Source organism: Canis aureus, unplaced genomic scaffold (genome assembly GCF_053574225.1).
Source record: "Canis aureus isolate CA01 unplaced genomic scaffold, VMU_Caureus_v.1.0 ptg000239l_RagTag, whole genome shotgun sequence".
Classification (NCBI taxonomy): Eukaryota; Metazoa; Chordata; class Mammalia; order Carnivora; family Canidae; genus Canis; species Canis aureus.
The window spans coordinates 139,103-156,670 of NW_027554501.1; the positions used below are offsets into that span (position 1 = coordinate 139,103).

Consider the following 17,568-nt stretch of genomic DNA (forward strand, 5'->3'; position numbering starts at 1 on the left):
GGCTCAGGGCGTGATCCTGGAGTTCCGGATCCTGCTTCTCCCTCTGCCAGTGTCTCTGCCTCTCTTTGTGTGTCTCTCATGAATAAATAAATAAAATCATTTTAAAAATCCCCATTTCTTCCTTAAACTGGTACAGTGTACCTCCAAACCACCTGGAGGCCAGGTCGGTATAAAAGCTATCTGTAGGCTTAAAACAGTAATATTCACACTAATGATAAGAAAACAGTCATAGTTGCAGTTAGTGATGTTAAGTTAAACATGTGGTAGGCACTAAATCACATGATTATATATATATATATAATTATTTACACACAACCACCCTTGAAGGATATATTATTATCCTCCTTTTCATATCAGGATATGTATCTGGTGATGGTAAGTAATGTTTCCAAGGTCACATACCCAGCAAGGAGGCAAGCTAACAATTAAACCTAGTCTTCTGTGAATCTAAAGTCCATCTCTTTTCTCTTTATCACTCACCTATGATTTATCCTCATTAAAGGAAGAGTCTATTCACCTAAGGTTCTCTTTCATCCTTCAATCCATTCCAATTAAAAATGAAAATGATAAAACATACTGGACATGAAAAAGTATAAAAACTGATGAACCCAGAGTATCTGCTAATGGTAACCACTTCGGGATCATCTAACAACATCAGTATTCTTCAACAAAAAGTAATAAAGCAAAGTGTCATCCAAAAAAACAAAACAACTCCTACTTATGCTTATTGTATATCTTTTAAAGTATGAAATAGAATCTTAAAAAATATTAATAAAAGAGTTCAGATATCCAGAATTGTGTCATAAAGTAAACTACAAGTAGGGAGTCCCCATTATAAAACTAATAATATTAATATGAAACCCTTTTAATATAAAATCCGATGGCAAAAAAACTATTGCAAATGACATCAATCAATATTACAAAGAAATATGAATTCTGCTATACACTGTTCATGTTGGCCTGTCAGAAAAATTGCTTTCTACCTAAGAGATGACATCCTGACATTTTTCACTATATGACTATAACTTAATCATCTTAAGATAAAATTTATGACATGAGAAATTGTTACCACTCAAGACAAAATAGTAAGGTTTAAAAAACAAAACAAAAAAATACTCTACCTTTTAACCGTATCCCCTGAAAGTAGACGTGCTCCTTTTCCTACTAAAAATTTTACCATTTGCTCTTTGTTTTCATTTAGAGCAACTAAAACTGGTGTGAGGCCATCCTGTAAAAGTGAAAAAACAACTTATAATTTATAAAATTACATATTTGCATGCTAAATTTTAAAATTTCTATACATTCTGCTAAACTTAAAACATATACTGTAGAAAGTAAAATAAAATTAGCCCCTTCCTTCTCACCACTCTGTTTTCACCACCTGCTCCTTCTTTTTAAAAGACTGCTTTCTCAGGGAGCCTGGGTGGCTCAGTTGGTCAAGCATCTGCCTTCAGCTCATGAGCTCAGGTCATGATCCCAGGGTCTCAGGATGGAGCCCTACCTTGGGCTCCCTCTGCAGCAAGGAGTCAGCTTCTCCCTCTCCCTCTGCCCCTCCCCTCCACTCGTGCTCTCTCTCCTGCTTGTTTGCTCTCTGTCTCTCTCAAAAACATAAAATCCTTTTAAAAAGTAAAATTAAAAAAAAATAGACCTCCACTACCTCTTCATAGATTACCTGAAGTCATTCTACAAACTCGCTTCAAACATTGCCTGGCTCCAAGAATCTTTGCTTCTCTCACATAATATACCATGGTACACTCTATTCCACACCATCTAAACCAAGAGCTTCTCGAAGGCAGGGGTGATTTTTTTAATCTCTGTATCTCCACTCTCTAAAACATAGTAGTGAATATTTAAAATATTGTTATTGATTTTAATGGATATCTCTGGAATAGTGTTTTTTCAATTATATTCCAAAGAATACATAATTTGCAAGAAGGAAGACACTGTGCCCCAAAAGAAAGATTCAATGATCATCTATGTTTGTGAAATACTGAAAACTGCACTATACATGTAGCACAAATGAACTCCATTTACATTTGCTCATCCCCATTTGACAATTCCTTTTTTTTTTTTTTGTAGCAAACATTAATACTTGAGAAATAAGAGTTCTCAGGGATATAGCTTTAAGAACTTTCCAATAAAGGCGAGGGTTTTCTCCAGGTTGTACAAACTTGCTTGATTCTCTTCTATCAATGGTATGGGATCCCAGATGTCAACACAAAACACTGAGTCACTAAGGAGTCACTAAGGAGATGGACTCTGAATGAAAAGAGCTAGGTTTCAGGGTAGCTGGGTTGCGTAGCCAGTTGAGTGACCCTTGGTTTTGTCTCAGGGTGGTGGGATCCAGCCCCACCTTGGATTCTGGGCTCCCCTGGCACTCAGCACCAAGTCTGTTTAAGATACTCTCTCCCTCTTCCCCTCACCCAACCCCCCAAGACTGTGCATGTACAAGCTGTCTCTCTAAAATACGTAAATAAAGCTTAGTAGAAATCAAAAATAGAAAAAGAATAAATAAATAAATAAAAGAAATAAGCTTCAACTGAACATTGAATGCTTAATACTAAGTAGTTCGTTGTTGGGAAACCTGAGTGGCTTAGAGGTTGAGCTCCTGCCCTCAGCCCAGGGTGTGTTCCTGGAGTCCCAGGTTCAAGTCCCACATCTGGCTCCCGGCATGGAGCTTGCTTCTCTCTCTGCCTGTGTCTCTGCCTCTCTCTCAGTGTCTTTCATGAATAAATCAATAAAATATTTTTTAAAAAAATAAATAGTCCTTGGTCAAGGAGGGCACAAATGATGAGATGAGCGCTGGGTGTTATACTTTATTGTGGCAAACTGAATTAAAATAAAATTATAAATAAATAAATAAATAAATAAATAAATAAATAAATAAATATCCTTGGACTTACTCCTATTATACAATGATAAAGCTTTATCTTAACTGTTAGAAAGCTCAGTATGAGATTTTTCTCATTTTTATCTTTTTGATTAAATTCAATTAAATAACATATAGTGTATTATTAGTTTCAGAGGTAAAAGGTTGTGATTCAGCAGTCTTATGTAACACCCAGTGCTCATTCCATCATGTGCCCTCTGTAATGTCCATCACCCAGTTACCCCAAACACCCATACCAACCACTCCAAGGACACTCAGGTTGGTTCTTATGATTAAGAGTCTCTTATGGTGTGTCTCCCTCACTCTGTCTTGTTTTACTTTTTCTTCTCTTCCCCTCTGATACTCTGTTTTGTTTCTAACATCTACATAATGAATATGACCATATGATAACTGTCTTCCTCTGACTGACATAGGATATTATGCTACGTGAAATAAGTATGAGATTTGGTCTCAATTATATTAATTCTGGGACCCGTAAGGCATATCCACTTCTAAAAATCCTCTTAGTATTCCAGTTTCTACTGTGATTACTATTTATAATTATTTTGTATTTTAGGCAAAGTGTAAATCAGAAATAAAAATATAACAGCTTATCAATAAAAATAGGAATACTGGAGGAGCACTGTGTTTTTATAGATTGGTAAAATGAATTTAAATGAAAAATCTTAATAACAAAAAAATTCTAATACTGGCTTACATAGATTATTTTTAGCACAATCAATAATACTAAATAATTTAATATTCTCTGCAATATGCATAATATATCCAAATAAAATGGATTAACCTCATAGGACTGCAGATATTCCAAAAGGAACACGAATACAGTACATTTAAAGAAAAAATGGTTTTCAAAAAAAAAAAACAACTTTTAAATTTTAACTTGGAAAATTCATCCTGAGGTACCGGGTGACTCAGTGGTTTAGCATGGTGACCCGGGATCCTGGGATCGAGCCCACATCAGGGTCCCCATAGAGAACCTGCTTCCCCCTGTGCCTAGCTCTCTGCCTCTCTCTGTGTGTCTCTCATCAATTACTGAATAAAGTAATGAAAAAAATAAGGAGACAAAGAAACAGAAAATTCAATCCCAATCCTAAGAAATTAACATAAAATATAAAATATATATTATAAATTAATATGGAGTGTCTTGAAATCTTGAAATCTTTGTCAACATATACCATAAAACAGTAATTGTAAACTCAATGGTTATGGAGGCAAAGCAGGTGACACGAGTCAGTGAAGAACCTAGGCGGGGACACGAGCAAACTGGAGACACACGCCTCCTATAAAGGGACAGCCTCTGCACAGCATACCAAACAGCAGCATGGGCTCAAGGTACCAGAAGTGATCTGTAAGAAAAGCTCAAAATCCAGAGTTCTACATGCGTGCCATAATTTTAAATGTTAGCTCAACTGACAGTGGAAACTAAATACATCCGGGGGCCACATTTAGTCTATAGCCTACTTGTGTTTTTCTATTTGCTGTGACTGTTTCCAATGGCCGTGCATAAAACAAATACTTGGACATCAAACCTTTCCTAAAGCATCAGGATCACGTTTTACCAACAAATTAGGCCCCACCTTCTAAGGAAAATTGCTGTGAAGACTCATTAACACCTACTGTCAGAATTTTCCAATGCTTGTTTCAACTACAATCTATTTGTATTTACTTCCCTCACATTGCTAACCGAACAGACAGGAGTTCAGAGGAATGCTGAAGCAAAGTTATTAAAACAATTACCATCTGTATTGTCACTAACTACATGCTGAATGTTTAACACAGTAGTGATTATGCACTATGCCAGGGCCCTATGAATTTGAAAGACATCCTAAGATAGTCTATCGCACAGCTTCAACTAAAAAAGAAGGTTCACGGATTTCTACTGCTGCAATTGGGAAAACCCTGCTTGTAATAATCAGAATGGTAGCAAAACACGTAAAATCTTTAAAGGGTCAGACTCTACTTATTAAAAGACTACTCATAAAGACTTCCCATCTGGGTGCCGGTGAATGACTGATAGCTGGAAGAAAAGGTAATTATTTTTCAAGCCAACAGAGATGACCAATAATTTTCATCTGTAATTCTCAAAGAGATACAGAGAGATGAAAGGCTAATGTTGGAGAGAGTGGAAGGAAGTAGCCAGTATCCAACTTCAGTTAAATCTTCCAGAGATTTAATATTTTTACATCTCTAAATTTGTATATGTATACCTACCCATTCAGTAGTTCTTAGCCAAGAGTTGTATCAGAATCTCAAAACCCTATTTCCAAATTTCTGCGTACACACGTTATTGGATTCACTCCGTCGAAATCTTCACGGGACAGTTTAGGCTTGTAAATTCTTTTAAAGTTCCCTAGTTGACTGTGATTCACCAGCACAAGTCTAGCTGAGAACTAGTACAGTACACAACCATGCCAGTCTCCTCTTTCACCTATGTGGCCAATTCTCCCTATCACTTGAGTATTCAGCCAAAAACAGAAATGAGTCACTTATCAAACCTGCATTCAATTTCCATGGCTAGAGGTAGAACAAGGACTAGTAAACTCAAAATGCAACTTGATTCCATTATTTACACACTCCTTACGTCCTTCCCATCAAGACATTCTAGATTTGCAAGAAGAGTTTAGACTCGTATCTAAGTGGCTATAGCTGCAAAATACTATACTGTGTTCTTTCCTCTTCTTGTCCACTTTTTTTTTAAGATTTTTATTGATTTATTCATGAGAGATGAGAGAGAGAGAGAGAGAGACAGGCAGAGACACAGGCAGAGGGAGAAGCAGGCTCCTCCATTCAAGGAGTGCCATGTGGGACTCGATTCGGGAGACCATGGGATCATGCCCTGAGCCGAAGGCATATGCTCAATCACTGAGTCACACAGGCGTCCCTTTTCGTGCCCATTCAACCACCAGTTTACTGCCAATCTGATGTCCTTAGAGTCCTCCTAGAATTGATCTCTATATAAATTTACAACACACTCACTGGTTCGTAAGTAAGAATTACTATCCCTGAAAATTGAAGACTCCTTACCTAAACATAAACACTGAAGAAAAACAAACACAATCCAAAAACCTTGTCTTGATATTTCCCCTCACTTGCCAAATGTCTAAATCACTCTGCATGTTCCTGACTGCTTTCTCCTTTGCCCCTCTTTTGTCCCTCTTAAGTCAAGGCTGATAAAAGACAAACTCTGACCGTGTTAATCAATCACTTTTTGATCAAATAGGAACTTCTCAACAGCAGCAAGATTTGATATTGTAAAATACACTTGTTTTGTGTTTTAAGTCAAAGCCTATTTCCAAGGCAAATTTTGCTTTCCTCTGTTGTTTGACACTAAATAAGAAAACAAACTGGGTGAGAAAACATTTTTGAAAATAAAGTTTCAGAACACATTCTGTGTTCTCAAAAATATTTGCCATAAATACATAAAAGAAACCTGTATTCTCTAATGCTTCTTTAGAGGTATCATTATTTAGGGGCAACTGAGTGGCTTAGTCCGTTGAGCATCTGACTCTTGGTCTTAACTCAGGTGATGATCAGAGTTATAAGATCCAGCGCTGCGCCAGGCTCAGCACAAAGTCTACTTCAGATTCTTACTCTCTTTCTTTTCCCTCTGCCCCCACAACATCCCCTGCTTGTAGATGCTCGCTCACTTCCTCAAAAATAAATAAAATCTCACGGCTGAGTAATACTCCATTGCGGACATATACCACAGATTACTCAACAATTAGAAACAAAAATACCCACCATCTGCTTCAACATGGATGCAACTGGAGGGTATTATGCTGAGTGAAGTAAGGCAATCGGAGAAGGACAAACATTATATGGTCTCATTCATATGGGGAATAGAAAAGAGTGAAAGGGAATAAAGGGGAAAGCAGAGAAAATGAGTGGGAAATATCAGTGAGGGGGACAGAACATGAGAGTCTCCTAACTCTGGGAACCAAACAAGGGATGGTGGAAAGGGAGGTGGGTGGGGGGTTGGGGTGACTGGGTGACGGGCACCAAGGGGGGGGCACTTGACGGGATGAGCACTGGGTGCTGTGCTCTTTGTTGGCAAACTGAACTCCAACTAAAAAAATTTTGAAAAAGAAAAAACTAAAAGATAAAATAAGTACATAAACCCCAGAGTGTGAGGTGAAAAAATAAATAAATAAAAAAGCTTAATTAAAAAAAGGAAGGCAGGAAGGAAGAAGTATTATGGTAAGCCTGGGGGGCTCAGTGGGTCAAGCATCTCTCTCTGGTTATGGTCACGATCCCACTCCTGACATCAAGCCCCGTGCATCAGGCTACCTGGCTCAGTGGGAAGGCCTTTTCTTTCCCTACCTCTGCCTTTCCTCCCTACTCTTGTTTGCTCTCTCTCATGTAAATACAATCTTCAAAAATAAAAAGTGTTGTTATTTAAAGCAAAAGCTTAGACAGTTATTTCAAAATATTTTCATCCAGGAAATGTTTGAGCTTCCGAATATGAAAAATCGACCCTATCTATGGCACACAACAGTGTTTCTGTAAGGGCAGCGACTGAAGGTAATGCATGTCAAAGAAAACACAGGGAGACTGGCAAGTGTGGTCATCACCAGCTCCCCATGCACACCTACCACCCCACTGAGGAAATACATAGGCTGAGCAGGAGCTACTCTCCGGAATGGGAGGCCTCACCGTGGTACATGGCTGGCAGAGTGGCTACCAGCACAAGCAGACACCACCTGTAGGATGTCATGACCTGATCCCCCTGCTCTCATCTTCTGAACCTTAGGGCCTAGAGTGCCCAAGGCCTATTACAACCTGCTGCTTTCTCCTCCCATTTACATTCACCCAAGCTACTCCTCTGGGTCACGGTCTCCTACTCATCCCCAGAAGCATCCATTTCCTAAGCCCCTGCACACCTTTCGGCCTCCATCATCACCACACTCCCCTCTAGGCCTTCAATCCTTTGTGGGCTCTGAGGGCACCATCTACTCCCAGGCACAAAGGGGAAGATTTTCTTTCTGGGGTGGAAGGGTGGCTAGCAGACAGAATGTGGTCTTTCTATATGCATTACTTTTCTTTTTCACTCACTCTGCTTTGGTTTTGGAGTTGTTTCCATGATGACAGGACCTACTGTATAAAATTCAGTGTCGATGTCTTCATATATATATGTACCTATGTACATATATATGTACATATATATATAAACCTTTTGCAGCTATCTATAAATAAATAAATAAATAAGTATATATATATATATAATGTCAAGTACGTTGTAAAAAAAAAAAGTTGACTTGTACCGTGTTTTTGGCCTCTATATTTGCGTTTTGTAAAAGCAGCTTCTCTGCTATTGAGACAATCCCTTCGTGGGCTGCATAATGGAGAGCTGTGTTGCCCTTGTTGTCTTTCACTTTAGGATCAGCACCGTGTTCCAGGAGAATAGTTACACATGCCTCTTCTTGGCATTGTATAGCCTGTGAGCATTACAACAAGAAACAGAATGTAAATTCTGGGAATTGAAAGGAAACATGCCACAAGTTTCACCAATGAGTTATGTTTAAATGCAACAAATGTTCATTCCAAGGACTTCAATCCAATCCACCTCAGGCAGACATAACTGTGACCACCCACCTTCACGAGAGCTGTCCTGTCTTCGCCATCACAGAGGTTAAGCTGGCAGTGCCGATCTACCAGGAGCTTCACCATATCTTCACGGCCAATGGCACAGGCCAAGTGGAGAGCAGTTCTGTGAGTGTGAAAGGACTTGTCAAGAAATTACAGTGTACCTTTTCAAAAATTGCAAATCAATTCATAGAATTGTAAATGTTAAATACTACATTATTCTCATGACTCCAAAACAAAGAATTAGTTTACTTTAGAAGAAAGTACAATATTTTTTAGTGATTTTTCACCGCTCTATTAAAAGAGCAGCCTATCTGATTAGGAAGAGCATGACCTCAAGAGGCAGCTCAACCTGGGTTTGATTCCCACTTTAACTCTGTCGCTTCACAGTGACCACTTAGCCTTATCGCAATTTCCTTATCCACAAAATGGGCATAAAAATAGTTATCTCAGGTCACCTGTCTGGCTCACTCTGAAGAGCATGTCACTCGATCTCGGGAGCCAGGGGTTCGAGACCCCTGTTGGTTATAGAGGTCACAAAACAATAGTAATAATAAATAAAATAAAAGGTACTTATCTCATAGGACCTCTTGTCGTGATCCTTAAATGAGGATCCATGCAAAGTGTTTAGATACTAGTTCCTACCACAAATATTATTAAAGCTATTACTACAACTTACGAAGACTCACTACAATTAGGTAAAATGATCCAATTATGCCTACTTTGCAGCTACGTTTAAGGATGAGCAAGAATACTCTATTTCAATGATTCCAAGATGCTCATTTTGTCACCTTTTAATATCTCTGACATCGGAATCCAATTTCTAATTCAAAATGTCTTAAAACTATAACTGGCATGATTTCTAAAAATTTCTTCTTGGTACATAAATAGTGGGGCATCATACAATCTACAGTGTGCCTGAAGTGAAAGAATGACATATACAACAGGTCTGTTGCACTTCTAGTCCTATGCTTGGAATTACATTGTTCAAGAACTAAAATAATTTTCAGTAGGTGAAAGCACATGACGGGTAAAAGAGACCACAATAGCAAAAGAATATTTTTAAGTAATTCTTAGTTTGCTTTTCAAGGAAGTTTGAGCCAAAGGAAACTCAGATTTCAAAGAAACAGGCACAGCTCATTTTATCTTTTTTGGAGGGGGGTATGTGGGGAAGCTCATTTTATTAAGCATTTCAATTAATAGAAAAATGTTTAGAATCATAGAAATCAAGTATTTCCAAGTACCAATATTAGTATTTAGTATTATTGCAATGTCAAAAGGGCAGGTAAAGGTAATCTTTTACAATTTCTGATCTTCAGAAATGTTTTCCTTTGACAGGAAGTTCCAAGGAAAAGCTTCAGGTGAGATTAAGTCCTAATACTTCCATTTAAAATTTCTCACCTTAGGGGCACCCGGGTGGCTCAGTTGATTGAGTGTCCAACTTTTGGTTTTGGCTCAGGATGATCTCAAGGTCGTAAGACGGAACCCCACATTAGGCTCCATGCTCAGGGTGGAGTTTGCTTGGGTTCCTCTCTCTCCCCCTGTCCCTCCCCTTTCCCATGACCCTCTCTCTCCCTTTAAAATAAATACGTCTTTTAACTTTTACAAAATAAAATAAAATCTCTCATCTTAGGAGTGCCTGGCTGGCTCAGTCAGTAGACCATGTGTCCTAAAACGTCAAGCCCCACGTTGGGTGGAGAGATTACACTTAACAATGAAAGCTTTAAAACCGGGATCCCTGGATGGCACAGCAGTTGGGCGCCTGCCTCTGGCCCAGGGCGCGATCCCGGAGACCCGGGATCGAGTCCCACATCGGGCTCCCGGTGCATGGAGCCTGCTTCTCCCTCTGCCTGTGTCTCTGCCTCTCTCTCTCTCTCTGTGACTATCATAAATAAATAAATAACTAAAAAGAAAAGAAAGCTTTGAAACCTAAATACATAAAATTTCTCATCTCGTTCATACTGGGCAACATGAAATCTTTTTAAGATTGAAAAGATCCTGAGTAGACTATGTCTGCTACGTAACCGGTGTTCAGGTTCTGTTTGAGAAATAAATGGACTGAAGAATAAATACATTTGGAGAGTTCAATAGTTTTTAAAGATTTATCTATTTCTTTGAGAAAGAGAGAATACATGAGTGCGGTGAAGGGCAGAGGGAGAGGGAAACAATCTCAAGCAGCCTCCCCATTGAACATTGAGCCTGACGGGGGGCTCAACCCCACAATCCTAAGAGCATGACCAGAGCCAATATCAAGAGTCTGATGCTCAACAAACAGCCACCAAGGCACCAGTTATATTTGCTACTTTTTTTCAGAAGAGGGAAACAACAAAAGTTCTATAAGCTATCACGGTATCATTTGTATTTTTTATTTTCATGAGGATTTAACTAAAATAAAATTTTATTGTTATTTACTTATTGCTTGTTATAAAGCTGCACATAACAAAATCATATGTATATATTTAACGTATGCATAATAAAATCTACAATACAGATAAAAATATTCCCCTGAGTTCTGAAGAGGCTAAAGGTTGTCAGAAAATACCAATCCTCGCCCATCAATTTTTTTTTTTTAATAGAAAGAGGGGCACCTGGGTAACTCAGTCAGTTAGGCATCTGCCTTTGGCTCAAGTCATGAACCTCGGGGTCCTGGGATCGAGTCCTACATCATCAGGCTCCCTGCTCCACGGGGTTTCTGCTTGTCCCCCTGCCCCTCCCTGCTGCTCATGTGCCTGATTTCTCCCTCTCAAATGAATCAATGAAACCTCTTAAAAGTAAATAAATAGAAATTCTTTTTGCCTACACAAGATTCATATTCTTGCTGTTCTCCTGGATTACTTCATTGATAATAAAACTTTGTTGGAATTTTTATATACCTTTTCCTGTAGAAATCAGACTTTTTTTTTAAGAAACAAGAAAAATTCACTTACAATCCAAATGTTTCAAGATAACTAATTTTATATTTTTCACATCTTTTTGGCCAACACAAAACCATTGTCTGCTTATGTGTTTGTATCATCAAACCATTTTTCCCCTCATTTAATGATCCACTAAAGTACAGCTTTGCATGTTAATGTGTATCAATTATCTCTGCCACATTCAGTGGTCACATAGTAGTCCAGCCTATGGATACACTGCCACTTATTTATAAAGGCCATTAAATGAGTTCTTAATATACCGCTATTGTAAATAGTGCTGAGAAAAGCATATAGTATATTGTTTATCTTTAATTATTTACTAAAGATATTTTAAATTAATAAAATTCATGGGTAAAAGGAATACATATTTTTCAATTGGGACTTAACCACCGAACTATCTGAAAAGTCAAAAACAACTTTAACCAGGAGTATGAGTACCATCATTCCTTATCTTCACAAAGCCTGCAGATGGAAAATGGGATTTTACTCCTTTTTTATTTTAGATTTTTTTTTTTTGACACAGAGAGAGCACCAGCAGAGGGGAGGGGCTGAAGGAGAAGCAGATTCCCCACTGAGCAGGGAGCCTCACCAGGGGCTGAATCCCAGGACCCAGAGATCATGACCCTGAGAGGAAGTCAGAAGCAGCCAACTGACTGGGCCACCCAGAGACCCCCTATTTCATTCCTTTAATACCTTCCCTGTAAAACATATTCTTTTGTATCTGATACACATATGTTGTAAATATTTTGCAAGGACATTCTCTTTTATTTTATTAATATTATTTTCTGATATACAGAGAGTTTTAATTTTTTATGTGGCTGAATCAACCTCCAGAACTCTTGCTTTTATTTTATTATTATTATTTTTTAAGATTTTCTTTATTTGTGAGAGACACAGGGGGAGAGAGGGAGGCAGAGCACAGGCAGAGGGAGAAGCAGGTTCCATGTAGGGAGCCCGACGTGGGACTCGATCCTAGGTCTCCAGAATCAGGCCCTGGGCTGAAGGCAGCGCTGTACCGCTGAGCCACCTGGGCTGCCCGAACTCTTGCTTTTAAAGTCATTCTTAAGAATGGTCTTGGTCAACATAAAAAATGGGCATAGAAGCGTTCATGTTTTCTTCTCTTGTACTGTATTTTGCATATTTAACATTTTTAATCTGTATTCCATCTGGAACTTATTTTTATGAGATTAAATTCTAGCTAGTTTTCTCCAAATAGCAGATATGTCATCAACATTATGAATGATTCACCTTTTCCTACTAATATGAAATGTCACCAGCATCAAGTTACAAAGTCTTAACATATACTTAGGTGTTTGGCATTTTCTTATCTGTTCCATTCATTTATCTGTCTTTTCAGCTGTTAGTCAACGAAAAATTTGAAGAAGTTTAAGGTACATTTTAATAACTGGAAGGTATTCTATAAAATTTTTTTTTCAAGTTTTCATTTTAGTTCCAGTTTGTTAACATACACCGTTGTATTAAGTTCAGGTGTACAGGGCAGCCCCAGTGGCGCAGCGGTTTAGCGCCGCCTGCAGCCCGGGGCGTGATCCTGGAGACCCTGGATCCAGTCCCATGTCAGGCTCTCTGTATGATGCCTGCTTCTCCCTCTCCCTCTGCCTGTGTCTCTGCCTCTCTCTCTCTGTCTCTATGAATAAATAAATAAAATCTTACAAAAAAAAAGTTCAGGTGTACAATATAGTGAGTGATTGCAAAATTTTTCTTAATTTTATCACAATGAAAAGAACAGAGACCGCACGTATAATAAGCTCAGAATTTCTAAAACCATAACGTTTCTATTGCGTCATGGAATACTGATAAACACGGGAAGAGTACACATTTTCAGAAAAATGAGACTTCCTATTCACAGTCAGAACCATCTACCCATTTCCAAATCTCCTTCCAAGGTCCCTCAGTAAATAATATAGGTACAAACTGTACACAGATAGAAGTCAGATACTGCCCTGTATCCAAAGTAATTCTGGGAATTACTTCTCTCAGCATGCACTCTTTAATAACATTGGTATAGGATGTCCATTAAAAACAAACTACTACATATACGTAATTTCATTTCTTTTTTTAAGATTTTAGTTATTCCGAGACACAGACAGAGAGGCAGAGACATAGGCAGAGGGAGACACAGGCTCCGTGCCAGGAACCCGACTGGGGTTCCCAGGACCCAGGATCACAACCTGAAACAAAGGCAGATGCTCACCCACTCAGCCACCCAGGCGTCCCCTTAATTTCCTTTCTACTACTGTTGAAAATCCGTTAAATCACATCAAAACTGTCTGTAAAGCGCTCCCTACGGAGATACGAAGGGGTCCAAAGGCAGCTGAAGACGTTTTGTTGCTCAGTGGGCCGGAGTAGACCCCAGGTAAGGTTCCACGACCTAGGTACGTGCTGCGGGGCCACCAGAAGAAAGACGGCCAAGCGCCCTGGGTGGTCACCCAGGGCTCAGCTCTCCAGACTCAGGCCAGCAAGGTGAGTGCCTCTCCCCGACCTCCTTGCCTCCTCCCCGCCAGCTGCAAAGTCCCTATCACCTGTTCCTCTGGTCTCCCAGCAACAGAATCCCCTGCCACTTTTGCTTTGTGGATCTTTCTGAGACCTGTCTGGGATGTGGTACCCAGGGCCCAGGTTGGCGAGTTTGGTACCACTCAGATGCCGCGGGCTGGGCGGCCCTCCGCCGCCCGATCTTGAAGCCCAAGGGCAGCTCGCCCCTCTTACCCGTGAAGCTAAACATGGTCTTCATCGCAAAGCTTTCAGGCTTCACAGACACAGGTTTTCGCCGCCTCTACAGCTCAACACTTAGTGCTGGAGATAAGCCAAGCCGGCCTCGCGGCAACGTCCCAGCAACTGAGCACCGGGGTCCAAAATCTCTCTCTGCAGAACAAATGTACCCCGGCAATGCAGCTAAACACAAATGCGCCTGCGCACCTCAGAAACTGGCGTCACTCGCCTGCTCACAAGGAGCCCATGGCCAAGAGTGCCCAAAGCGCATGTGCCAGGAGGCCCAAGCCTCTCAAATCTCCGCGGCCCCTTGAGCTGGGCTGGCTTCCCCTCAAACGTTGCCGGGATGGCTGAGCATTATGGGACATTTGCAAAAGACTCTGGGGTGTGGAAAAGCAGTCTTCCGGGCCCCTGAGTGGCTCAGTGGTTGAGCGTATGCTTTCAGCTCAAGTCCTGATCCTGGATTTTGGGATCAAGTCCCGCACAAGACTCCCCCGCAGGGACACTGCTTCTCCCTCTCCCTGAGTTTCTCATGAATAAATAAATGAAATCTCAAGGAAAAAAAAAAAAACGTAGTATTTACATACGACTAGGGCTAGAGTGCATGAAAGCACGTTCCCCCAGAATACTTCCCTAACGAATGCTCTCCCTCAGTTTATTCCTCTTCCACATCCCTCGGGACCCCTGTCAGTCTCCATGGAATGCAGCGGATGCAGCCAACAGAAAACTGTTCTCATGGTCAGACTTGGCAATGTGTATCATCAAGTGCAAGCTCACAAGGGGAGAACAATTCACATTCCCTAGATGAAATGAAAACCCGTTTCTGCATGCCTCCTAATCCTCCCATTTGGCCCAGCCTTACCTTTACATTTTCTTTATTTTTAGTTTTTGCTGCTATTCCCCAATTGAACCTTTAATCAATCCAAGATTTAGTTTGCAGTGTGGTGCAACATTTAAGTTTTGTTTTTTTGTTTTGTTTTTTTGTTTTTTTTCTGAGAGAGAGAGAGGTACAGAGGGTGAGGGAGAGAGACGGAGGAACAGGAGCTAAAATCAACAAACACGAAAAATAAAAATAAACAGAGGCTTAACCAACTGAGCCACACAGGCTCCCGCGCCCCAACATTTAAGAACTCTTTAAAAAAATAGCTATTTGCTTCTAAATAACCCATCTTTTCTCACCTAGCTTAAAATGCCACTTTATCATAAATTCTGTTATGGTTTTCTTTTTCTGGGTTTTACACTGGATTCAATTGACCAGTTGCCTTGTATCAATCAGTACTCTAGTATTTTAACTGCTTTATACATATGCTTTAGTATCCAATGCAGGTCCATAGTTCCCCTTCTTAATCTTCTCCTTCAGTATTCTCTTGGCGATATTTACCTCTATGCTACTGGAGATATATTTTTAATCACTATGCCAAATTTAAAGAATTCATGGAGAGAATTTGTAATTAGGTTAAGAGAATTAATGTTAACAGAATCAATCTCCCTGAATCAGTGTATTTAGATGTATGTTATGTCTTTGTGCCTAAGTCTTATTTGACATCCCTCCTTAGCTTCCAGGAGGTTTTTTTTTTCCCTTATGTAAATCCTGCATACACTTCGTGATGTATTTATATCCTGGCTTTTTCTTTTTTCTAATGAAGTGATATATTTTCTGATTATAACTTCTAAGTGGTCACTCTTTTGATATCTGTATATTTATTTGGTAATGAGAATAAAGCACATTTTAAACTACATGCTTGTTAACAAAAGTTGGCAGTTTCTCGTAGATACTCAGGGAAGGCACGAATTGGATGGGAAAGATTTCACCAGAAAGATATACATCGAAGAATGGTATGATGTGGTTGAAAAAAAAATCAAGTAAAATACAAACAGGATAGGCTGTTCATATTTATGTGTATGTGATACACACACACACACACACACACACACACAGAGGCTGTATACGAATGTCTACAGAAACTCCTTTGAATGTGGTGGTAATTGATCCATTAATTAATTACAACTGGACTACAGGCGATATTCTGGGTGAGGCAGATAGAAAAAAGCAGGAGCAAACCCATGACAACAGCTAATACAAAACTAGCTACCCCTAAACTCACCAGATTCCTATTACATTTGTTAATGATTTTAAGGATTAACCAAAGTAGGAGCTGCCCCTGACTGGCTTAGTTGATAGAATATGCAACTCTTGGTCTTGGGGTTGGGAGTTTAAGCCTCCTGTTGGGACTATAGCCTGCTTAGAAAAGGGAGGGGGTGGGGGCTTAGTCAGGCATCTGCCTTCAGCTCAGATCAGGATCTGAGGGTCCTGGGATCAAGCCCCATATCAGGCTACCTGGTCTGTGGGGAAACTGCCTCTCCCTCTCCCTTTGTTGCTCCTTATCCTTGTTTTTTCTCTCTCTGTCAAATAGATCTCTCTCTCTCTCTCTCTCTGTCAAATAGATCAGTAAAATCTTTTAAAAAAAAAAGAAAGAAAGAAATTGACCAACAAAACCTAACAGAAGCCACTGTTGGCACAAGATGCACCAGCAAAATTGGGAAGTTTGGTGTCTGTTTTTACAGCAAGACAAACGCATAGATAGAAGTGTAGGCACTTATTTCAGAGGCCATTTAATGCCATTTTGTGCATGTAGGTCGCATGATTTGACAAGAAGTAGTTTGGAATGAGCAACCTAGAAACTAAGGGGGTCTGCATCTTCAGAAACTGCTGCTGGAATGAGCTACAGAACTCTGGAGACCACTAGGGTCCCTTCTGAGAGGGTGGCTAGTTCCAGGGCAGATCATGTTCATTGGTGGAGGAGCAATGAACAAAAACAAAGGAACAACAACAAGAAACCATTTCTTGGCCCTATTCAGCTTAGCTAGACCAAATGGTATTGGTGCGTGTGAATGATTGCAACTATGAGCATCAAGCATTTGTCTCTTACAGGTGCCAGCTAGAAAATTATCTTTTGTCCCCTTAGAATTCCCCAGGGTGACTTATGAGACTAGTAGAGGCTCTCTGTAGTGACAATTGACTAGAAGACTGACATTTCCTAACGCAACCTGCGATGAGAGGCAACGGCATTACTAGGCTATAAGGAGACAGGAACTCCACACCAGGACTCCAGGTAAGTTGAACAATTTGGTTGACTGTAGTGTTTTTGTATAGATCAGAGATACTCAAAGAGTATATGGTAGTCCAACTCTGAGCTTCTTTGTTCCTTGGTCGAATGCTAGGTGGATCCCCCAAAGACTTTCTCACAATCACCTGAAACCTAAGATTTCCAATTCCCAGACTTCTGTGGAAAACCATTTCGGATCTAGAACAGACATCCTCTAGAAAGTTCCTGATTAGAACTCCCATCCCCATGAGTCTCATGTATGTCCTGGTTCAACTTTGCTGCATACTCATTTGGTAGTTATACCAATGAAGATAACAAAGTGTTAGAGTAATGTATCTTTTATGAT

At 39.8% G+C, this 17,568-nt stretch overlaps 1 protein-coding gene across 1 annotated transcript in view; it reads right to left on the reverse strand.

Annotated features, from left to right (window-relative positions):
* The window catches only part of LOC144309890 (ankyrin repeat domain-containing protein 26-like), a 144,449-nt gene that overhangs the window by 103,479 nt on the left and 23,402 nt on the right, over positions 1-17,568 (reverse strand). Inside the window, exons 6-8 of the mRNA XM_077890860.1 lie at positions 8,483-8,597; positions 8,152-8,325; positions 1,122-1,228 (exon numbers count right to left, since the gene is read on the reverse strand). Of these exons, the coding sequence (XP_077746986.1) occupies positions 1,122-1,228; positions 8,152-8,325; positions 8,483-8,597 (396 nt within the window). The remainder of the gene's footprint in view (positions 1-1,121; positions 1,229-8,151; positions 8,326-8,482; positions 8,598-17,568) is intronic.